Source organism: Haliaeetus leucocephalus, unplaced genomic scaffold (assembly GCF_000737465.1).
Source record: "Haliaeetus leucocephalus isolate CR32 unplaced genomic scaffold, Haliaeetus_leucocephalus-4.0 Scaffold175, whole genome shotgun sequence".
NCBI classification, from domain to species: Eukaryota; Metazoa; Chordata; class Aves; order Accipitriformes; family Accipitridae; genus Haliaeetus; species Haliaeetus leucocephalus.
Genome location: NW_010972611.1, coordinates 13,940 through 38,162, shown reverse-complemented (window position 1 = coordinate 38,162; position 24,223 = coordinate 13,940). Strand labels below are relative to the sequence as shown.

The window sequence follows — 24,223 nt, the reverse complement described above, 5'->3', positions numbered from 1 at the left end:
GCCGGGCCGGGCCGGAGCAGTGGCCGGGCCCCGGTGGAGGCGACGGAGGAGCTGCAAACCCTGCTAAATCACGGGAGGAGAAGCGGCCCCGAGCCGTGCCGGTGTGGCTGCGGTCCAGCCCAGGCACCGACATGGCATGGCTCCCTGGGTCACCGGTAAAATAATTCTCCCGAGTTGTTCCTCGCTAATATTTAAGATGTTTTTTTTTCTGTAGTCCAGTGGGTGACAAGGGCTGGTACCACAGCGTTGGGTGTCTGTGGCAGTTGGTTGGGTTCTTCCAGTCCTGAAGATTCAAACTGCTGCCTCTTTCCGTCCTCCCGCAATTGACTGACCTTCCCCTCAGGCTCCATAGTTGAAGCACGGTTACTACATTTCCTTTAAATTCTGCGTACTGTATCATTTATTTAACATATGACGTATCTACTTACCTTTTACATTCTCTGTTTCCTGGAATCCAAGAGCCACAGGCTGTCATGATTTAACAGTTGGCCGCCATTAGGGTATAATTAGCAAACATCAGTTTTAAAAGGAAGTTTTCAATTATTTCTCATTAATGGAAAAATAATTCCATATCCCAAAAAGTTGTTTTTGTTTCAGTTAAATCTTAGCATCACATCAGAACAAAGATCTCTTCCAGAAAAAGTGAATAAAAAAAAGAGTAGTTCTGCTCTTTTTGAGCAAGGAGGCAGGTGCCATTTAAAATGGACATTGTGCATAGCAAAGTGCTTTGAAAGTTGTGAAAACTTAACTAAAATTGTTTTTAGGGAGCTTTACATCAGTGTAGTTTTCAATTGTAAGGAATTATGGAGACAGGACTAATGAATGTATGGAATGATTACGTAAGTAAGAGTCTTCAGCTAGGAAAAGAGGGGTGTCACAAGCAGCACAGAGTAAGGAGGAATGATCACTCCCTGTTTCTTCTAATGCAAGAACAGGCATCAAATGAAATGAGGTGGGGCAGGCTCAAACTAAAAGCCCTTGTTTTCTCATGCCACATAATTAAGCGGAGCTCTTTGCCACAGAACATTATGGGAGCCAAATTTAAGAGTTAAGATAATTCGATGAAAGAAAAATTACAAAGACTTATTTGGTGCTTTCTAGTGTGACTGCTGGTATGTATCGGCATATGGCCGAGCTGTATTCAGATTGGCTGTTAAAGACCACTTGCCTCATTTCAAAGAGGGAACATTAAATAACAAAATAAAGTTGAGGTTTTTTGGATGTTTTATTAATATTGTGAATTCTTCTTGCTTTAGTTAATTCAATCCAAGGCTATACTCGCAGTGGGGCCTGAGACAGATTTATCTGTGAAGTCAGTCACCATTGCAGAAGACTTCCAGTTTCAGTCTGGGAAGGCTTCTGTCTAACCAAAAGTGTTTTGCTATTTTTGAGAAAAGGAGACATATTCTCTTGGAAAAAAAAATCACAGTTTTCCCTGAGCCTATCAGATACTCAGATTATAGTCTGGCAGTCTTCCTGCCTGTTAACCTCAATAAATAGTAATGTGGAAAGAACAGAGAAAATACAAAATCAAGGTGCTCTCTATAGCTTCAGGTATGAGGTTGGAAGATTATTTTCTCCTGTTTATGGTACAGAATGACAATAGGAAAATCAGACAAGCTTACCTTTTTTTACTAGCTGTTCCATGTAGCTGTGCCCATGACTGTCATGACAGTGATTTTGGTTTTCCCTTTTACTATGGAAGCGGTGTGTACAAATTGTAAAAAAAAAAAAAAAAAAAAAGAGACACAGGGCTGAAGGGCTTTTCTGTTTGCTTGCTTCTAAAAAAAAATTTTTTTTAAAATTGCTTTAATGATTAAACTAGTAATACAATAGTAAGTTATAAGAAGAGCCTGGCTCTACCTTCCCTATAATCTCCCATCAAGAAATTGAAGATGGCAAAAAGATCTCTCCCTTTTCCTTCCCTTTTAAGACTGAACAAACCCTGCTCTTTTGGTCTCACCTTGTCTTCCATCTGCTCTCCATTCTCCACCACTCCAACTTTTTAATCATCTTGGTGGCCCTTGACTGGAATTGCTTGAGGTTGTCAATATAATGTACTGGGGAGCTCAACACTACTGAATGGTTTCATTCCGTGTCTTGGCAATAATTCTCCAAAGTCAACTGTTACAAATAGAAAATAACGAGCATGGTTACTAAAAATGAATGCGGTGCTTTCTTATTCTGGCTTGTCATTACTGAAGAACATAGTTGACATAAGCTCTAGAAAATATCAAATAATCCCTAAATCCAAATGCAGGATTTTCTGTCCATTGCTTTTGGACACTGGATTTCCACATGAAATTTTGTGTATACCATTGGTCCTCTATCTGCCGTAAGGGGCCAAGAAAAACAATCAACCGTTTCAGGCCAAAATGGTTTGGCTTTTTTAAATTGTTAATAAAGGATAACTCCAGATCCAATGTTATGGCCATATTTATTACTCCCTTCCTGTTGTTAAAATAGAATTGTGTAATGTTTCTGAACAGGGCATTTAAAAAAAAAAAAAAAAAAAAAAAAGAGTGCTTCCTGCAAATCAAGAAACCGTATTCCTGTGGAGATGCTGGTAATGCGGGAGCTTGATTTGGCAAGATAAGGCAATCAACCATTTGAAATTCTTAGCATGTGAAACATAGGTCAAGCATGCCTTAGGAGTGTAAAATGTTTCCCACGTGGGAAAATATAAATTAGAGGAAGTGGGTTTTTATTCTGGGGAAGCTTTGATACCAAGATCATTGAATTAAGAACAACAGAATAGTACCGTATAGCTCTCCATCCAGATGTGTTTGGCCCCGTGGGGGCACGGCCACTGCAAAGGCACAAGCTCATTCCTGACTGCCTTGTCTTCTCTGCAGATGTCTCTCCAGTTGTTGCAGGCCTCATTGGTGCTACTGTCCTTGTGGTTTCTGTCTCAGTAACAGTTTTTGTGTGGACATGCTGTCACCAGCAAGCAGAAAAGAAGCACAAAACCCCACCATATAAATTCATTCACATGTTGAAAGGCATCAGCATCTATCCGGAGACCTTGAGTAACAAGAAGAAAATTAACCGAATCCGGAGAGACAAGAATGGCACTCCTAAGGAGACTGGAAGGGGAAACCTCTTGGTGGATGCTGCTGAATCTGGTTTAATAGGCTCCGAGAAGGCTCCAGATGGGCCAAATGCAGCCCCCCATGTCGACCAGCTCCCAATAAAAGTAGATTATGGAGATGAACTAAGTCCAGATCAAAGCCTCACTCCAGGAGGAAGTAAAACCTCCTCCCCATCTTCTCCAGGGGATGATGTCATGCTGGGTGAACTGACTTTCTTAGTGGACTACAACTTCCCTAAAAAAGCGCTGGTAGTTACCATTCAGGAGGCTCATGGGCTGCCAGTGATGGATGAACACACTCAGAGCTCTGACCCTTATATCAAGATGACAATTCTTCCAGATAAAAGGCATCGAGTGAAGACTCGTGTACTTCGCAAGACACTAGACCCAGTCTTTGATGAAACCTTCACCTTCTATGGGATCCCATATAGCCAGCTCCAGGATTTGGTGCTTCACTTCCTCGTGTTGAGCTTCGATCGCTTTTCTCGAGATGATGTTATTGGAGAGGTCATGGTGCCCCTTGCAGGGGTGGATCCAAGCACTGGAAAGGTTCAGCTGACCAGGGAGATCCTCAAAAGGAACATACAAGTAAGTCACTTCATGTAGTGTGACACAAGACTCCTTGCATTGTATTTGATCCCACTTCTTTAGATCCGGCAGCCTCCATGGTGTAATAAGCAGGAATACTGCAATTCCTTAGCCATGAAACCCATTTTTCCACAGGAATGTATTATTGGTATTATATGGCTGTGCTCTTTTAGTCAGGCAGTTCTCTGCTTTGTGGTTATGGCAATTTGACAAGGCATGGTCACTATTTAAGCATAGAAATGATGTATGTTATAATTGATGATGCCAAGAAAAAAGGCAAAGTCCCCATCTCCAAGGAAGAGAGCTGGTGCGATAATGGGACATTCATCTGCAAAGACAAACCTCTCAGAGAGGGAGGTTTGTCTGGTCTGACCATTTCAGACACCTATACTTGTAATTATCTACATCTGAATTGTTACTGTAACCTGTAAGTGGGAATACATCAACATAGTCAGCGGAGTCTAACGTCATTCCTCTCGTCCTGGAGCAGATGTCAAAATCAGATCAAATTAATCCCACCCTAGATGACTCTATTTTTTTCCTCACTTGAGAACAAAGTGTGTTTAAGATGGTTTTGTCAAACGTAGACATCTAACATTTAGGTGAAATGAACCCTACTCTTAGTGCCTAGTACTGTAAAACTAGAACGATGAGAAATCCATACACACTATTAAGGCTTACATTGGGGAAGATGGCTTCTGTCCTCAGAAAATACACTATGCTCAGGTAGGAGGATGAGGTGGTACTTAAGATTTTTATTTTCTTGCTCAGTTTATTTTTGCTACCCATCCTCCAGGTTCAACAGGAAAAGGCATTTGAGCTCACTTATTGCCTTAACGTATTGGAAATTGTTGCTGGCTGTATAAAATACTTCATTACATCCTAGAGTTGCAGTATTTTACTTGAAAAGTTTTTTCTACTATATGAGGCATTTAACTTTTTTTTTTTTTAAAGTTATTTAAAGGAGACTCTATATCAATGACCCAAAACAAACCAAAAGAATCCCAGCAAAGTCCTGGTAATTACTTTGCTTTTCTTAGGTTCTTGGGATGCTTTCCATTATAGTAAAACAAGTGGCTGATTTAGGTTCTTTTAATAGTATTTTTTTCAGTGCATTGACCTTATCTCTTAGAAGTAATAGATTAAAAATAGAAGAAAAACATCACGCTAAATAAAAACAGATGTAATCAAGGATTCAAATTATTTGATATTTATTAGTAATCAAAAATAGATTTACCTTGGTGTCAGCTGTGCATTTTTTGAAAATCTGCATAGTTCCACAGTGTCAAAACAGCTGTTACTGAACAAAGTTTTCCAATGTCAGGAAGTTTCAAAATCTGGAATACAGAATTGCATTTAAAACCCAGTAAATTATTGCACTGATACAAGCCAGCAAAGATGTAGATCCCAGCCTAATGAACATTCCCAATAATATCTAACAGACAATCTAAGAATACAAATTACTTGGAAGTAACTGCATTAAATTACTTCAGACCAAAAGAACCCCCAAAATTCTAACAGCATATACACACACACCCCCAATACACCAGAATACAACAGCCAGAGAGAGTATCCAAGGAGCCAAAGTTCTGAACATTTCCCTCCTGGGGCTGGGAGCTTGCTCATATATTTACTCCTCCCAAAATTTTGCATAAGCAGCAATAGCCTTCATTCCTTGCATTTGGAAGACTTGTCTTAAACACACAGGAACTGCTCGAATAAAAAGAAACCACCAAAATGATAATGAACATTTTTCCCTGTGTAAGTTTACATGCACAATTTTTTCCCACTAAGCTGAATAACAGCAGTTGAAAGAACAGCTTCACCTCTTGGGTGATCACCAGAGCATTTAGTGTGACATTTACTGTAGCGCTTCACTGGTTTGAAATGAGAAAAATTCCTTCATTTGGGGACACACACATCCCACCCCCTTTGCTCTACCGGGTTGACAGTACCAGACACTGACTGGGGCAGGTGAAGGGCAAGGTACTAAGAGTCAAGAGAGGCAAGGTACTTAGCAGGCAGCTATTGGAGTTATTGCAGTAGCTCTCCTATCAGTGCGTTATGACACCACATGATTTCATACCCACTGCTAATACTGTTTGCCTTGATAGTAAATAATCTAAATTAGTGCCATCTCAATGAAAGTTAATGAATGCCATCTGGAAACTAAAGCTAATTATCTTAATATTATGTTACTCTTTCAAAGGATATACAGCAAGTTTAACCAAGTAGATCTCTTTCTTTTATCTTCATCCTGTACCTTTGCAGACTAAACAGATGGTGAAACTGTCAAAGCATACCTAAAGAACTTGAGGTGCTTAGCCATCGAAGCTCCACCAAAAGTCAATGAAACTTAAGCTCCTAAAACCCACAGATGCCTCTAGTAGCAGACCTCAAAAGGCAGCCATGTCCACTGTTCTCTCAGAAGGTGCCCACCAGGTTTGCACTCATGGAAACACAGCATTCAAGGGGAGAGGCTGTAGTGCTGCTTACTGTGCTCAACAGGTGTAGGGTGAACAGCACAGGATAATTTACCTTATGTCACTCGCTCCTTCTCCCAGAGGCTCCATCTGCCTGAGGCACTTAAAACGGCCTGCATCTAATTTTCCAACTTTTTAGGCATTTGGCACAGGGAAAGGAAATTCTGGTGACCTCCAGCATTTGTCCCTTGTATAAGACCATCTTGTCTTAGTAAGTTTTTTCTGTTTCTTTTTCACAGAAATGTATTAGCAGAGGGGAACTGCAAGTCTCCTTGTCTTACCAGCCTGTGGCGCAGAGAATGACTGTTGTGGTGCTGAAAGCCAGACATTTGCCAAAGATGGATATCACTGGCCTCTCAGGTAGAAGCTATTTTCTTCAGCTCTCTAAACGTGTAGGAAAAAACCTCCAAGATCAAGTTCAGATCTTTCCACCTGTTTCATCTGAAGATTTTCTTTGTTTGCACACTTTTCCTCAAACTCTTTCTAAGGGTGATGGATCACTATGAGTGATCCATCGCTCACCAACAGATGGTTACACAAACAAGACCAAATCCTTCCTACTGCGAGGCCAACAGTTGCATCTTTCTGGCATCACCTGGTTTGTTTATGAAGACAGTATTTTTCAAATTCAGCAGGTCTCCCTGTTGCTTTTGGCCAGACTGTGTAGGCTCTGTGCCTCCGTGCTGCTGTCGCTCATCATTGCCCTTAGCATTTTTTCCATGGCAAGACCGCTGCTTGCTGTGTCTACCTCAAACCCTGCCCCTAGAAGAGAAGGGTAAAAGAGAGCAAGCATAAAAAAGAGGAGTGATAGACTCAGAATAGAGAGGAGTAAATTCATATGACATTAGAAACAGTTCTGGGGTTTTTTTTCCTTTTTTGTTGTTTTGCTATTTGAAGAGAAGAGCAGCTGTTCTGGATTTCCTGTTTTGCAGTCACAGATTCTCAGACTCCTGAATCCCCTTAGCAAAGTTCCCTTCAGGATTATGAGAAAATGGTTGGAATCAACTTGAGATTCAATAATAGCCTGACTGATAGCAAATTTAGTCCCGTTTTTGCAGCTTTCTCCTGTACAGCTCAAAGAATGCAGTCTAGGCTTAATTCTCTATTGTAGGCCTTAAATTTTACTCTTTCTTTAAAAAAAAACAACAAACCAGCTTTCCACATGTAGTCTCCAACTACAGGATAAATTTTTCAGTAACTGTTCTTCTACCTGCTGAATCTTGCAAGGCTAACATCGTTTCTTTATATGATCTTTATATAATGCATAAACTCATATTTCAGCTGGATAAAGGAACACTGAAAATTAGCCAGTGTCAGCTGGGCAAGTGACTTCCAGCTTCAAAACTTGTGTTAGGTGTAAAAAAAAAAAAAAAAAAAAGCTCTGCGTGCCTGGTATCTTAATTTTAATCCTAAATAAGCATCTGCATAAAAAGCAAGCTGACTAATAAAATAACAAAGTGAGGCTGATGGAAAAATGAAGGCTTTGGTTTAAAGTTTCTTCTTTTTCAATACCTTCCACTGTAAATGTTTTCCACCTGCAGATTAATAAAACCGTCTTCACACTTTGCTGGGCTATTTCCTGAAAGAGGGTAAAAATATTTGTTGTAGATGACAGTGAAAAGTGAAAATTTTGGCCAGTCAGGCATTGACCTCACCAAAAAGCTACCCGTTTGGTATTTCTAGGATTAATTACCGCAATTTACATGTGACTTGCTTCCCCCCAGTCCCCATGCAATGTTGAAACTTACAAAGAACTTGTGTTGCTAACATCAGTTGGTTGCTTTGCAATGAGGAAATACACAAACAATGCCCCCCTCCTGCGGGAGCTGGAGTGAGTAGCCTAGATTCACACCATTTACTTGAGATGGCTCACGTTCAGCAAGCTAAGTCCTGTCCATTACTTCCAGGAGCATTACTGGGCTGTGTTATTGGTTTATTTCTCTCTCTTCTCCAGCAGATCCATACGTTAAGGTGAATGTTTATTATGGAAGAAAGCGCATAGCAAAAAAGAAGACTCACGTGAAGAAGTGCACTTTGAATCCTGTCTTCAACGAGTCCTTCATTTACGATATCCCTGTCGATCTCCTTCCTGACATCAGCATTGAATTTCTAGTTATTGATTTCGACCGTACCACGAAAAACGAAGTGGTGGGACGGCTGATTTTGGGAGCGCACAGCATCACTGCAGGTGGTGTGGAACACTGGCGAGAGGTGTGTGAGAATCCTAGAAAGCCAGTTGCCAAATGGCACAGCCTGAGCGAATACTAGCAGAGGTTGCGGCAGCGACAGCTGACTTGTAGAACAGACTTAAACCGTGTTTTAGCTGTAGAACTAAACTTTCGTAAGAAGCAGCAGCTGATTGGTTCTCTAGTGATGTGATTTTGCAGGGCACTAAAATTCTAAAGAGCATTAAATGAAAAAAAAAAAAGATACCACAAATATATATAACAGTGTAATCACGCTATTGCATGCCTATTACAAACTGAAATTAGTATAACTACCAATATCAAGTTGCAGATTTTAATACAATTATCTGTCACTATGGAAGTTGTGTTTGTGCCGAACTGTCTTTGCTGGTATTCACCAAGATTGGCCTGTCTTTATTAGGCTTCTCCCAAAGTTTCTGAATTCTGCTGTTTAACCTCTAGTTTCTTGTTAGTTTGCCTGCCCATTGGTTCTTGCAGTTCTGTTCTTTGCTGGTTTGGGAGTACCAACTGCATTTCCATATAAAGGTGGTTTAGAATTCTGCACTAGCGCAAAAGGAAAATACAGGGGGAAAATGGCACTTTCCTTCAGAGAAGAAATAATTCTGTTGTCAGGTACTGAAATACTTGCTGTTGCGATGTACTTGTTGTGGAGCTATAAGGTCACAACATCAAAGATCTGCATCTAAAATTCAAACACCAACAAACTGATCACATTGTTTTGCCACATGGAAGTTATCACAGGCATGATCTCACAGACTGTCAGAATTGGGGAAACTCTGCTCTATTTCATTTTATTTAACCTTGTCTGCGCATGAAGGGCCCAAGAAAAAAAACAAAAACTGATGCGTCATTGATGGGTAAGGAAACTCTTGCTGATTCTTTTGAATGTTAAATGCGAAATTCTACATGATTGATAAGTTCTGTTATAATGGCATAACATACCTGAGATAGGAAAATATCTTGGGGGAAGAGGTTTTAAGTGAAAAAATTACAAAGCTTACCTTCATTCATACTTGAGTCAATTTGCATTGTATATGATCTTGTAGTTACCTAAGAGCCAGCTTTCAAAAAAGGAGTAAACATAGGGCAAAGCCTGTCACTACAAAATGTGTCAGACTCTTCGAGAAGTTAATTTTCAGAGTTTCAAGGCAGCTTGAGTTAGTTCTTAAATTGTGAATGACTTCGGAGACTTAGGATATGCTTACCATCACCTCTGAAGTGTAAAAATGTTACTTGACAAGTGTGACCTGTAGCACTTCAGGCTATTAACCCTGAATAGTCAGCAGTTTTGAACAGAAGTTCATAGAGTAAAGTTCCACAAATATAAGTTTGGAAGTAGCTGCATTAGATCTCATGGTAAACACACTAGCCTATGAACTGGTTTTGTACAAGACAGCACCATCCTGGCAAATAACTCGATTTGGCTTCTTATTGCATTCAAGCCAGGAAAGGATGATAATTGGCAGCAAATAATTGATTATAACCATTGTTGGTAAACTCAGCGGAAATAGTTATAACAGGCTGTAGAATTTAAAATTATTTCTGAACTCTCCAATGGAAATCTGAAGCACAAGTGAGCTTGCAAAGAGGCACGTAGAAGACCACAAATTTTCAGTAAACATTTAGTTGCTTCCAGGCAGCCAGTCTGTTGTGTGCCCTGTGGAATGTAAATAATGTATTATAATTAAAAAATTTTAAGATCATTTAACTACTTACAGGACTTGACTACTGAATTTTAGAGCCCTGTTGGAAAAATGATCCTTTCCACCTTCATACTAATGAGAACAAAATAATTGAGCAAGTCTTACTCGGTTTCCTCTCCAGCCACCATGTAAAGGAACAGCTGATGGGAGGGCTCTTCGTGCAAACAGTCAGCACTTTGTTAGTTGGCAATACTTTTGCATCTCTTCCTAAGAAATTATTTTTGGAAAGCTGAATTTTCTCGCTCATAGCTAGTTACTCATTGAAACTTCCTTCCAGGCAGAGTGTCTTTTTAGCAACAGAAGTTGCATTGAAGCTGAAGCTCTCTATTTCTCGGCCTTGCATGGCAGACAGAAGTGTGGACTTCGTTCGTGCTTTATCAATCCTGATTACAAGGATTTCTGCCTGATGTTAATAGTAGATTTTGTCTTAAATGCTTTCTAGTTCATGCTCTATTAGTGGCTCACAGCCACAAATGAGAGAACGAGTTCTCCCTTGAAAATTGGTGTAGATCTATTTCAATCCTAGTTTTTGCACTAAGCAATTGCGTTGCTGAAGTTTAGCAACTATCATGACTTTTCCTCGGAACATGCTTTCCAACACCGCTCCAAACATCTGAATAGGACATACTAACAACAACAACAAAGTTCCCTTTTTTCCCTTCGGTGTGAAAAGCATGCTTAAGCCTAGATGATCTCCTTAAGATTCCTTTAGTTGAAAAGGAAAGGTGAACTTCTTGTCAAGGAAACATGCTCAGGGTAAATAGACTTAGGCTATCAGGCAGATAGGAGTAGCTCCAACACTCTTCTGGAATAATAGGAAACTGAAGATGTGCAGATATATATTTTTTAAAACGTAAAATAGACAGTAAGTGACAGCGGACTCACTGTAGAATCTCCCAGGTGTGGTTATTCTTTACCTTGTGTCTTCTATTGTAAAATTAACTTGGACAACTTTGTGTGAAAAAAAAAAAAAAAGGCAAAAAACCTAACTCAACATGTGTGAAACTGCATAATGCTATAAGCTAATCTACATTATGTAATGCTATCTTGTATGTTGAATTTGTTAACGCACATTGAGCGTGCAAATAAAAATTAAATCACTTTAGCTGCTGACTGTGCCATGTTTGACTGTAGGCAACACGTACATGACTATACAGAATACTTTAAGAATTTGTTGCTAAAAACATGCATTTCTGCTGTGACAATTCACAGGAAAAGCACACACAAAATAAATCTCAAAGAAATAATGGAACATAACAGAATCCTGGCAAATTAAGCGTAACACTAGTACTTAAGCATTAGCACATACAAAAACTCTCTGTCATCTACACAGCATTATAATTTGATATCATTTGGTATGAATGAATATTGATTAGCTAAGTTGAATCTAAGTGAAAAAATGTTAGATGGGCAGAAAAAGAAGCAATTTGACTCTAACACTTGTAATTTAGAGGTATTCCTGGATTCCTAGTCAAAACTGAATTCTCTGGGAACACTTTTGTCTGTCTCACTCTGTGCAAGATGCAGCAGTCTCTCCTAAAGTACAGTGATCTGGCTTCTATGACTTGTTTTTCTGCAGCTCCCCATCAGCACTACACAGAACAATATTGCTAGGCACAAAGCCATGTCTTTAGAAAATGCCAAATAGTACAGAGCAGTGAGCTGTGTTGCCCCAGCAACACAGACTACAGCAAGCACTTTAATGCCATACTTCACTCTTTTTGATAGCTTCCCATGTAGCAAAGGGCCAATCTCCAGAGGTGTTATAGGTGTCTCAATACTTAAAAGGAGCTTCAGGTCTCATCTTCAAGAACCTGACAGTTTCAGCCCAGGCTTTGCAAAAAGATTGCCTAATGTCCCAGAAAAAGGAATGTGGCCAGTGCTGCAGCTCTTCAGACACAATTCTGCACCAGAGGCAAGGCTATCACAAGCTTCCCTGCCTTTCACACCGAGTGTAAAGTGCGATCTTTGGAGTACCTTGCATACCTTCTCTAACACAAATACCCCATGGTTAACACTAAAACCTGACTCTCCCCAGCTTTACTCCAGGAGAAAGATGAAAAGGATCAAACTGCAACAGATGCCATTCCCATCACCACGTTCACCAGTGACACTCTCAGCTATTTTAGTAATCCTGAAGGAGTGACTGAAGTACTCAAGAAGTTTAATTAGCTTGACCTGACTCCTGCTCTGGTGATTCAGTTCCACCATATCGCTCAACAGTGACAGTCAGACAAGGTGCTGAACACACAAAAATATCAGAAGCCACTGAGATTATGCAGGTAGTGATCCACATGACTTGTGCATACATTCAAATTCAATGCCCAATGACTCAAGGCATGGTGGTTTATTTAACACCTATGCTTACCATTAATTACATTGCTCTCTGCACTGCAATTGATCACAGTGTTTAACTGCTTTCAGTTATTTATCATGGTAATAACTGCAGTTATTAGAGCAGTTAGCTAAAACTGCTCAGCCAAAGCGCACAATCTCCGATTTCTACTTATTGTGCAAGATGTGAAAGAAAATCTCTCTTCATCCTTCTCTGCTTGGCTTCTGCATTTAATACTGCATGCCTTTAACAAACGTCCTGTTTCAGGTTCTTACGCTATTCAGCTTAAACAGAAACAAAAGAATTTGCATAAGAAAAAGGAAAAAAAGCAAACAGAATGGGTTTGACAAACCATGAAAAGATAAATGGTTTTGTGGAGAGCATGGAAGCTCAGCTCTCGCTCTCTTCCCACCTTCCTTGGGTCCGGATGCTGGTGCCATTTAAACCAGCAGGACTTTGCGCTGCTTTCAGCACAATTGGGTCTCTCCTCCTCCAACAGCTTCTGCCTCACCTAATTCCCTGTAGGAGCGAGTTGTGTTGCCACGGCAATGGGATTCACTTTTGATGGAAGACGCTGGGTCAGGACTCTTTCGGTATTTCGTTTGAGCAGGCGGAGTCAGAAATAGTTCTGTCTCCTTTCCTAGCCCAAAATACGCAGGAATGCGCTGAGGCAAGAAGCCGCCATCAGACGGGTCCCTCTGAAGGGCTTCAGAGCACCATTATTTCACCCTCATTGAAATGCAACAACTGGATCTCGAGCATTCAATGAGCCATTCCAACACGTCAGACAGATCACAGGGCCCCAGTGTTAACACCTTTATTATCGGAACTTGAAAAGTCTTCTCCAATAACTATTTCAAGCCAAGCTAGTCCCTCTCAGAGCCTACAGCACCAGAAAGCCACCATGCCTGCACACCGCAGGTCTGTAACGTAGCAGCTGCCTGGATGTCTGCAAGTGCTGTGTCTAAACTTCTGGTTTCAATTCCATGCTACAGAAAGTACACAATTCTTGGGGAGATACTTTCTCTATTGGGCCAAATGGGAAACAGGACAGGAAAAGAAAAACATACCAAGAAATAAGGAGAACATAAGGAAGTGGCAGAAAAGGCAATGCCAAGAGCAAAAAAAAAAAAAACCAAAATACCCCCTCCAAATAAATGACCCTCCCCTTTACATCTTCTATATTGTACAACAGTTCTATCCTTCTTCCCAACATGGAAGGGCCCGTATAGTCAATCTTTAGACTCTACATCAACACAGAACCTGTTGCATCACATACATCAGTATATTAATTCATCTGGTCCTGAAATTAGTCATCTCAATGACCCAATAGCCACCTAGGCACATCCCATTATCACTGAAGAAAAGCAGCCAGCTGTTGGGGAAAAAAAAAAAAAAATATTAGCAGTGTACCCAAAATAAATGAGAGCATGGGGAGCATGTTACAGCTCCCCACACTCCCAAAGAAAGGAAGCTGTAGAGAGGCACAGGAATGCTGAGCACATTTGGTCTGAGAAGGTGAGGTATGTTCTAAGTCACAACATACTCAGGACACATTAATTTCAGCTGGGACAGGGGAAGGGCTGGACCCATCTGCACCCAGAAAACAATAAAAAACACAGGCAAAATTATTTGGGGAACATTCAGTTTACATAACCTTGACTTTTTAAAAATTCAAACAAGCAATGTAACTGCATTGTTCTCCGCAGAGAACATCTGTATTTCCAAATAACTCCAACACTGTGGTCACACAATGACTCTAGAGGAAAACTGTTCCACCTTTTCTTATCCTGTCTTCAAAGTGCACTCTCTTATTTGTAATACAGAAGAGAAAAAGAAAAAGCCAAAAAGCAAATGATAAAAAGATTAAAGCAAATTCATCCAAGTGTTCCTTGAGATCTCATGGCACTATTGGTTTTACTTGTTCATGCATATTAGTGAGACCATGTTTATGCATCGGCTTATCTTTAAGCCATGTAATACACTTTGTATTTTTTCCCTGTCATTCTAAGGTAATGTTTCTCAATACTGAATTTTAGTAATGTTTTCAGACGAGTTTTTTTCTGTATTTCTAGGGTTTATTTCTTTGTATAGCATTCAAATTACATGCAGGATTCAAAGCTGATTATTAGTAAAGAAAGCATTTGTCAGAATTAACCTTTCCATCCCAGTTAGTGATGATTAGTTCTTCCACTGCAGGCCATCTAGTGGCTTAGCTGTTAGAGCGCAAATTCAAGTCAGATGCTTTTTGTGCATCTTCTGTCAATTTAATGCACAGACTCACTGGAACGAATGACCTCAGCCTATGCCAAGTGAAACGTTCCAGTTTCACTCATTTGCTGTGGCAAAGCGCAAACTAGAAGAGAGCTGGCTTGCACTGGAGAACAAAGGACAGCTCAGGAGCATTCATCGTAAGTCTTGTAAATCTACTTGCAACCAGATTTATACAGGTGTAAAATAGCATGTCAGCAAGCTGCCCACAACCCAAATACTTGACTTTATCATCTGGTTTCTATGTAGTATTTTGTTTCACACCTCCAGTCTTGTGACCCAAGTGTTCCTGCTTTAATTCAGCAGGAATTTTGGCAGGTTTGGTTTTGTTTTTTTTTTTCCCCCCAGTTCTCAGCTACATGTAATTAACCTCCACATATCTTAAATGTTACCAGTTTTGCAAGACTGACCTTTATTAACAGCAAGGAGGCATTATAGTTCTGCATTCCTGTAATAAAAAAATAACAAAAAGTAAATCTGTATCAGCACCACAGAATATACGAAAGATTTTCTTAGTACACTCAAAGCAGACAATAAACAGCAAAATTTGCTCAACTACACACACTCACTGATTGTGTTGGACCCTTCTTAGCTGAAATTTCTTTGATCCTGGTCATGGATATGCTGCTTCTATGCAGACCTTGGTAATTACAACCTTAAACGCCTTTGAGCCTGGCCTCAGGGAGATGAAACACTGAAAAGCTTTCTTCCCCTACATTTGACACCTCTTGTGAACTCTCAGAGACCCAGGCAACTGGTATGCAATGGTACCTACTTCTTTGATCCATAAGGCAGTTTTCATTTTAAGTCTCCATTACATTAAGCTTTTATATAAAAAAAACCTCTCCTGTAACTATTTAGATGACAGATAAATGGCATTTAACAATCACATTGGAGAAAGAATTGGAAGAATGCACTGGACAGCTTCTAAATTTCTAGGGAGAAGCCTAAAAAATAAGCTCTTAGTCATCTGCTTCTAACAAAATAATTCAAGGTTTTCCCCTAATTCATCTCCAGATCTTACCCAGTACCTACATACTTACAAATTTGTAGCATGAATGTCTGCAAAGTAATTTGTTTCAGCCTACATTTGAAAGCCATATAGCCAAAAAAGATGCAAGAACAGTCTTCTCTTTTGGTCTAAATTGTTTCCTGGATTTGTGGAGAATGCAACAGAGATGTAGTAAAATTACTGAAGAACTGCTACCTATCACTGAATACACTTTAACACACTGACTTTGGATAAACCAGCCCAATCCATAGTAAATAACACAAGCAACAACACGATCAATGACAGCACAGCATTAGAAAAAAGGTAGTTGTGTTTCAGATCTTTACTCAGGATATATCAAAGAATTAAGCAGGTAGGGGGTAAAATAGCTGGTGAACTGTATTTGGGTATTTTATATCTCACCTGTGACTCTTAAGCAAAGCTGTCCTGGAATAAGAGGGAGTGTCATCAACTCTCAAAAAGGCTAAAAACCAAAAGGACCATGAGCAAGGCGACACTGTTCACAGCATACGAGTTACTGGGAAGCCATAAGAGAATACGCAATAAGAGTCAGTGTTGTGCAATATATTCTTAACTAGTCTGTGAAATGGAGCGAGCTGTGATGTGTCATGGCTTTCGAGGTATTAAAAGCTAGATAGACATGGAGTATTTCCTAGTAGGCTTAGAAAGCAGCTATACTATTAAATGACTGGATGAAAACTACTCACAGGATTAAAATAACACTACCAAAGCTATCACTATTATATTACTTACTATGACTTAGAAAATATCCTGAAGTAATTTGATGTTGCTAAAAACATCTTGCAGGTCTATCAAGTTTTCATTAATTTCTAGTTTTTCAAAGCTTCTTGGATAAAAAGCAGCTTCCAAAGTGTGCTTTAAACTCACTCCTCATCATCAGCTAGGTGGTGACGGACAAAGATACTCTTCCAGTTAAGTGCAGGGTAATGAAGGAAGAACCATAAAATCTGCATGCCACTTATGTGATTCATGGCTGTCAACCAGACATGTTGAACAAAAAATATATGTAACAGTTAACCTTCTAGGAATCTTGCATTTAGTCCAAAATTATAGTCCAAGAGGCTCTCTCATGAACGCAGCAGCAGCTAAGTTATCAGGCTATCAACCAGGGGAAGATTTATCTGCCAACTCATCTGTTTAGACAGCAAAACAGATATGGTTGTAAACCTGATTAGGGACCTTATTGCCACAACCACTACAATTTAAGCATGTCTCTCCAGACTAGAAAAATGCATACCTGAGTTACTGCTGCAAACGACGAGACAATTTTTATGAGACATGGTTACGAGATGGTAGTTGGGGAAGTTGCTTCCAAATGCTTGGCGACTGCACTAGGAGACATTTACGCCATGCACAGAAGCTAAAACATTCTGCACCTCTACCACTAGATCGTCATTCACATGATCCTACAAGGACAGATCCTTTCTAACCCAACACAAGTGACGACAGTAGCCTTTCGTTAGTCATAAAGCGAGAGTTATATTGCAAATTTGGCTACAATATAAATAACTTAAGGGAAGAAAAAGCTACACCCAGCTGCTTTCTACTAGCACAAAATAATAAAATGCAAACAAGCAATGCCCGGAGAAACAGAGATAGTGGCAAATGCAGAGGGAATACTTTGGCTGGTGCCAATACTCAAGTATCTGGGCAAAGATTTAGACACTTACCTCATGCAGCTGCTATCGCCCCACTCATAACTAAGACTCAGAAAGTCAACACGCCTTACACAGAGCATACAAAGATGAAGTAATACAGCTGCAAAACGTCCAGATCATATTTAAACAATTTAGCAGCAGACTCGCATCACAGAATTTTTAGCCTTTGCACCACTTAAATGTAACCTACCAGCTCCATTTTTTTCAAGCAAGATAAGCATTTTCCAAAATAATTTACAAGCACTCTCTGGCTGAACAGCCTTCTACACATTATGCTAGACACCACAGATTAAAACATCAAATGCAAATGTTTGTATTAAAAATCATATATTGTGTCAAATAAAACAATAGTTCTGTGTACAAATTTATACATGACAAAAATAAAACTCTTTCTGAATAACACTGTGTAAAAAAAAGTGCTTGCTGCTGTTCTGATGTAACATTTCTATAAGCAACAGGCTCACAAAAGGCATTAGTAAACACTTAAATTGCATTGAAGGAATCACGTAAGGCACAGACATCAGTTATTTAAAGGTGAAAATACTCCCATACAGCTTTCAGTACTGCTGACAGGTTACCTTTACCTATTATCTGAAAACTTTGCATGTAGGAAGCTGACTAATATTTTATGTTAATTTACTGTATCAAGGAAAAGCATGGGGAAAACTTGTAAATCACCATCAGGCCCCTGTTCAGCATTTTCAGAAGGCTGAAGTAACTTCTATGATGACAGAATCAGCAACTGCTTTTAGAGCAACTTCTTACCTGTTACCCCCTCCTCCTCAAATTTTCTGCTAGATAGTTTTCCTAGGATTTTTATCTGAGTTATAGACAGCATTTAACCCAACAATGAATATTCAGAGGGCTTTCAGTCCTAAACCAGTAACTACTGAAAAGATGCACACAACTGCTCACAGTTAACGTAAAAGAGGTCTTAAATTCTAAACAATCTGAATTATTCTCAGCCTTTTTTGAACAACATACGTGTGATTATTACCAGTGCAGCATAACACTAGAGCACTAGAAGGAAATGAGAAACAGGAACAAATTTAAATGTTTAGCTCAGCCACAAGCAAAATAAAAAATGTAACCCCCCCCCTCCAAATTTCTCATTATACATTTTTTTTAAATCTTACACAAAGAAAATACTCTTAAAACCAACAGGGACAAAATTTCCAGTCATATTTTAAGCAATAAGGAGCTTAGCAAGAAAAAAAAAAAAAAAGAAGTTTATATATTTGCTATCCTCACTTCTTGTACTAATCTTTATACATGCAAATTTTCAGTTTTGACTGCACTAGCACATGCAGCACATTAAGGACTGACCTTACAGATCTGATTTTTTCATCAGGAAGATTAACATAGTTACTGACACAGATGATCAAAGAATAATAGAAGCTATACTACATTTAGTCTACTAAGCTCTTTCACTCTTAAACTGAAAGATTCTAAGCATTTAATTCTCTGGCACTTAGTTCTCCGAGAAACTTGTTTTAACCATGTCTGAGCTATGTAACTACAATTTGTTCTATTATTAAAAAACAAAATCAAGAGGAACACCAGACATCTGTGTCTCTGCTGGATTTAAATTATATAACCGATGTATATGTAAATCAGCTTGAATGCAGAGAATATCTCTATGTATGGAGGATCTGCCTCAGAAGCACTTTCTTAACCAAATCATTCTTTACTGAGCATAATAAAACTGGTACCTGCACTGCCTGGACTGCCTGCATATATAAGGTCAGGGATGTGACCATCTGTCAGGACTGTCATTGTGCCCAGCTAACTGCTTCCTTCCACTGCACTGGCAATTCTGTACTGGAGAAATCTTACCAGTATTAGGGATATTAATTCTGGGCCCAGATACCGCAGTATCAGTCAGTTTCTCTACAAAGTAGTTATCACAGAAAAATTAGAAAAAACTACATTAGAGACTTCTACTTAATGAAGATACTGGCTCCTTTAAGACAAGAACATAAAACTGAATGTAAATAAATTAGCCAGCACACCATTACAGCTATGATTTTTAACAAACAAGTCAGAAAATTCAAACCTGTGGTTTCTACAGCATCATTACATTACACATGCTATGGCAACACAGTAAATGCTATATACAGTAGTAAAATGCTACATATTCATGCACTGTTGCCAAGTTATAGTTGCCACAGGAACCATAATTTGCTTTTTCTGGCTTGTTTAGAATCCCACCTACAACACTGCTGATTAACTGATAATTTAGATAAACCTGTACAAGTATTCCACGTTACTTTTGCTGGAAAAAAAGCTATTCAATGAGAACACAAGAACTCTAGCACAGATCCGTTCAATGACATCTACATGCAGCCAAGGCTGCTAGTTATGACATACACTTTGTAAACTACTTTTCAGCACGACCTCAACAAGCCGCCTCTCGTGATGCGGGTTACTGTTCCGGAGAGCAGCAAAATTTTCTTGTGCAAAGAACCAGGAAAAAAAATTAATTAAGTTAGGTTGGATAGAACTTCAGCAATATTTTACACAATTCAGCTTCCAGTATGCAGCAACCGAAGACAAACATTCAAAAGTGCAGGGACATAAACCTATCAGCATTTGTAACCAATGACATAAAAGCAACACTTGCTGGATCCAGTAAAAAAAATGACAGCAAACAAAAGTACAGCTGTTACTGTGTCTTAAGTTAAATATCCAAAATTAAGGGAATATCATTCTAAACAAAAATAATTGGTAAAAGTTATGCATTCCCTCATAAAAGTCCCATCAGGTTTAAAACACGCCATCAAAATGTTGTCACTACACCACTTTGGTTACAAATGGCTGTTCACAGGTTTTGTTTTATTTTGCAGAGGAATTCTCTCTGTTCAAGTGACTGAATTCTTCTTCCTTCTAAACGGTGACTTCAGTCTTCTCCACATGCTGCTTTTAGGTTTTGTTTTTTTTTCCATTGCCATTACTGCCTCTTTTTCTTTCCTGCGGATTTCTCGCACAAGAGCATGAAATACATCATCAATATAATAACGGTATGCAGCTGAAGTTTCAAAGAAAGGGCAGTTGAATTCTCTTGCTAAAGCAGAGCCTTCTTCTTTGGAGACCTGAAAAGAAAAGTTCACACTTGTCAAGAAAGCCAAGACCAGAACATTTATTTCTTTACCATTTCTTGTTCTGCTGCTCTTTAAGTGTGCATGCACCCTCCCACTCCAGAACAGCTCATTTCCACTGATCTCTAAATCTTTCTCCACAAACCTGTTTCTCTTTCACTCATCACGTCCCTAGCAATGCAATCACCTGCAAGAGACTCTCTGGACATTCATGAAACAACAAAGTCCTTTAAAAAAATATTCTTTTCTTGGAGCTTAATCTACAACTATGCCTCACATGAGCAGTCCTCAGCCCTAACACAAGCATTTGTCAGTTTGGTAAACTAAAGGTATTTCCTTCTCCTGGTCAGTATCTAATATGTTTGCCAAACTACTTCCCAGAACCAAGCAAACCCCCCCCAAACCCCAACCAAAAACCACACCATGCCCAAAATACGAAAACCAGTCTTGCTGAGGCCATAAAAAAAGCAACACCCAGTCCTCATCCTATACTTTACATCTCTTAGCATGGGTGTTTTACCATAGCTGCCATAATTTTCCTGCTACAACACACATTGAAAATTCATCTAATTCCAGGTATACAAACAGCACCTCTGGAACTTGTTTTCCAAAGTACATTTCCTTTGAGCAAAGCTCTGCTTCAGTTTTCCCACAGATGGTAGTTACTGTTTTCTTAAGCAATTTTCCTTTCTGCCCATTCTTATCCAAGTTCTCCATTATTACGCATCCATTCTAAGCACACTTACATCTGCAATTTGTACTAGTATCTGCAAGTGGTTTAAAGAATGCTAAATCTCTATTAACAGTATCTACTTTCAGGAATTAAAAAAAAAAAAAAAAAAAAAAAAACAAAACCCAAAGGGAATTTAAACCCAAAGCATCAACTTGAAGACTTTACTTTTGTAATTGCTATACACATTTGGTTATTCAACACATTCCAGGTTAAACAAGTACTTGTCTCCTGTTCAACTTATTATATAGTAAACATGCAAAAAAATTAAGAAGTATAACCTCTTGTATTACTGCATTTTACAACAGAAACAGCTTGTAATAGTGGCCTTCTTTTGTGCCATTTACCTGCCGTAGCTGTGTCAGATCAGATTTATTTCCCACCAGGACCACAGGAGTGTCATCAGTACGTCGAACACGATAGATGAGCTGTTTGAACTCACGCACTTCATGGAAACTGCGCCGGTCTGTGATTGAATAACAGATGATAAATCCCTCACCAGCCCTCATGTACTGGTCTCTCATGGCCGTAAACTCTGCCTAGAAACAAACAATTACATTTCAATTGCACAAATACAATGACTTTCTAATTTCCTCAGAATGGGAAACACAATACGCATTCCAAAACCAGCTGCATAGGAACTCTGCAAACAAGCTGGTCATCTATCTTCTCATCCTCTTACATATAGGACAAGATATTACATAAGTTTGGGATTAACACCAAGTTTCCCTCGCTACAGAAATCATAGCAACCTGTCATTTATCAGCCAATATGTATTGCTTGTTCATCATGAACAACAAGCTGCAACAGAGAAAGCAGTGCATGAAACCAGAGTACCACGTAAGCTGACTAAATATAGATAGTATGATACAGATGCTATAAGCAACGTGATGCTTAGAAGTAAGAGAGCTCAAAAAACAATTTGGAAGAAAAGACATGCATACTTTTACAGGATTTCTGTCTCCACACCTGACCATTACAGACTTCTTAACATCTTCCCAATTAACTTATTATTACTCACATACCTGTCCTGCTGTGTCCAAAATATCCAGATTGGCAGGTTCATCATCAATGCGTATTCGTATTTTATAAGCATCCTCTGCGAATTCATGGCCCATCAGAAAGAACAAGATCGCAATACAATGACAATACTTGTTAGTCACCAATTCACAAAGAGAACATTACACTAGTACTATACTGCATTACTCTGATCTTCATTTAACACCAAATTACATTTTTAATTGTTCTGGTCTGATTTAGCATCCTCCCAACTGTTTGCTAAAATCATGCTATTGTACATGCTATATCTGACAGACATGTGACTGCATTCTATAAATTCATTTTGGACACCTCGGTGAAAAGCACAGAGTAAGAGCATTACATTTTTCTCAAAGCCAGAAAATACCCGTGATTCAAGAGAAGAACTGACCACCATCAACTGCTTACTTAAAAGTAAGACAATAAATATTCTGTCCCTCTAAGTCAACACTCCCACACTACAACAGTCCGCTTATCAACAAGAAGCCAGCTGTTTTTCCCACTTTTCCTTTGACAGTGTAACTGTTGGTTTTCTCTTACAGATGCTGCAAAAGTTATGCAGCAATATAGTAAGTTGTTAAGCACTTTCATCCCTCCCAATTTCTAAAACACAGAGAACAATTTAGCCTGACAAATTAATAGCAGAGAGCTGATCTAAAGCATGGAGACTAGAAATATTTTCTTAATAGACAACTAATATTCACTTATCAGCTGTTTTTCATCCTTGTCTGCCAACATACAAACAAATACTGATAGCGCATATAGGCCTGAATATGTGTGACAGGAAAGCCATTAAAGATCTAAAACTCAGGATATGTATCCCAGTCCTCACAGCAGTCTCAAAACTTTTAATACCTTCAAATGAGTAATCTAAGGGACTTGGGTCCTCAATTTACAGTCAAATTGATAGCTTTCTTTCAGTTAAGTGCTTTAAAGCAATGGACTCCACAACAGCTTAACCTGCTAAGAGGGGGAGTAAACAGCAAAGATTAAAGAGAGATTTTTCTTACCAATTGTGGGATCGTGATCCTCTGGAAACCGGTGACTGATGAACTGCATGGTCATGGCTGGAAACAAAAATCAGAGACACAGTTGCACAAGTCTCGGTGAACATCTGCTGCTCCAGTATTCAGCTCACAAAATGCTTGAGCACATTATTTCACTAGCAGCTAAAACACGAAACCATACTCGGTGCAATATTTGACAGAAACACGGCAGGTGAAATAGGCTAAATAACTCAGAAACAGAGAACTACACCCTCGTCTTCAACAAAGCCCTCCGTTACGAGTTTCAGAAACAAAGCTGGACCCAGCCAAAACGCGGAAGACGATGACACACGGCGCCCCCAAGACAGCCCGGGGGGGGGGGGGCGGAACAGCGCCCAAAACCAGACTGTTTTGTTCAAGAAACTTGTCACCTCGCAGCTACCGAGCCGAGCCCTCAGGCGCTCCTGCTACCAGCGCTACCCGCGGAGTCCCCCGGCCCGCTCCGCGCAGTGAGGGGAAAGCGGCGGCTCCGCCCGCGGCAGGACAGAGGGTCTCCAGGGCCGCCCCGCACCGGCCGCCCCCCGCGGATCCCCCTCCGGCGGCGGATCGGCCACGCTTGGAGGAGCTGTACGCACCGCTCTTGCCGACACCACCGGCGCCCAGCATCACTAGCTTGTACTCGCGGGACTGCCCCGGAGCGCCGCCGCCGCCGCCCGGGCGGGCTCCAGAATCCATCTCCTCGGCGCCGAAGAAGCCGCCGCCGCTGAAGAGGAGGAAAGAGCGTGAGCGCTGGCAGCCCGTCGCCCGGCCCTGCCCCGCCGCCACCCCATTCCTCCTCCTCCTCCTCCTCCTCACCGTCAGGCTCCTGCGCGCCACATCCGACCGGCTGCCGCTCCGTTCCCCCGCCGAGCCCAGGCGGCGACACCAAAATGGCGGCGGCTCCTCCACCGCCCGCGAGCGCCCGGCCACGCCCCCGCCCGGCCCGCGCTGCGCGGAGGGGGC

The 24,223-nt window shown here is 40.2% G+C and overlaps 2 protein-coding genes across 2 annotated transcripts in view; one reads left to right on the top strand and one right to left on the bottom strand.

Moving 5' to 3' along the window:
- Nucleotides 1–8,590, top strand: part of SYT11 (synaptotagmin XI) — a 10,459-nt gene extending 1,869 nt beyond the window's left edge. Inside the window, exons 3-5 of the mRNA XM_010564152.1 lie at nucleotides 2,856–3,679; nucleotides 6,402–6,522; nucleotides 8,120–8,590. Of these exons, the coding sequence (XP_010562454.1) occupies nucleotides 2,856–3,679; nucleotides 6,402–6,522; nucleotides 8,120–8,430 (1,256 nt within the window). The 3' untranslated portion in view covers nucleotides 8,431–8,590. The remainder of the gene's footprint in view (nucleotides 1–2,855; nucleotides 3,680–6,401; nucleotides 6,523–8,119) is intronic.
- A 9,915-nt stretch (nucleotides 8,591–18,505) lies between these two features.
- Nucleotides 18,506–24,159, bottom strand: RIT1 (Ras-like without CAAX 1). The gene is made up of 6 exons (XM_010563995.1): nucleotides 24,077–24,159; nucleotides 23,857–23,984; nucleotides 23,246–23,302; nucleotides 22,223–22,296; nucleotides 21,545–21,736; nucleotides 18,506–20,461 (listed from the first exon to the last, which is right to left on the bottom strand). Exons 2-6 carry the CDS (start codon nucleotides 23,954–23,956, stop codon nucleotides 20,231–20,233), a joined length of 654 nt encoding a protein of 217 aa, XP_010562297.1. The 5' UTR covers nucleotides 23,957–23,984; nucleotides 24,077–24,159; the 3' UTR covers nucleotides 18,506–20,230.
- Nucleotides 24,160–24,223: the final 64 nt, after the last annotated feature.

Coding starts and splice junctions, on each gene's coding strand:
- RIT1 (XM_010563995.1), bottom strand. CDS start 23,956: ATGGATTCTGGAGCCCGCCCGGGCGGCGGCGGCGGCGCTCCGGGGCAG. Junction 23,303..23,856: donor CGGTGGTGTCGGCAAGAGCG/GTGCGTACAGCT, acceptor TTTTGTTTCCAG/CCATGACCATGCAGTTCATC. Junction 21,737..22,222: donor TTTTGGACACAGCAGGACAG/GTATGTGAGTAA, acceptor GTTTGTTTCTAG/GCAGAGTTTACGGCCATGAG.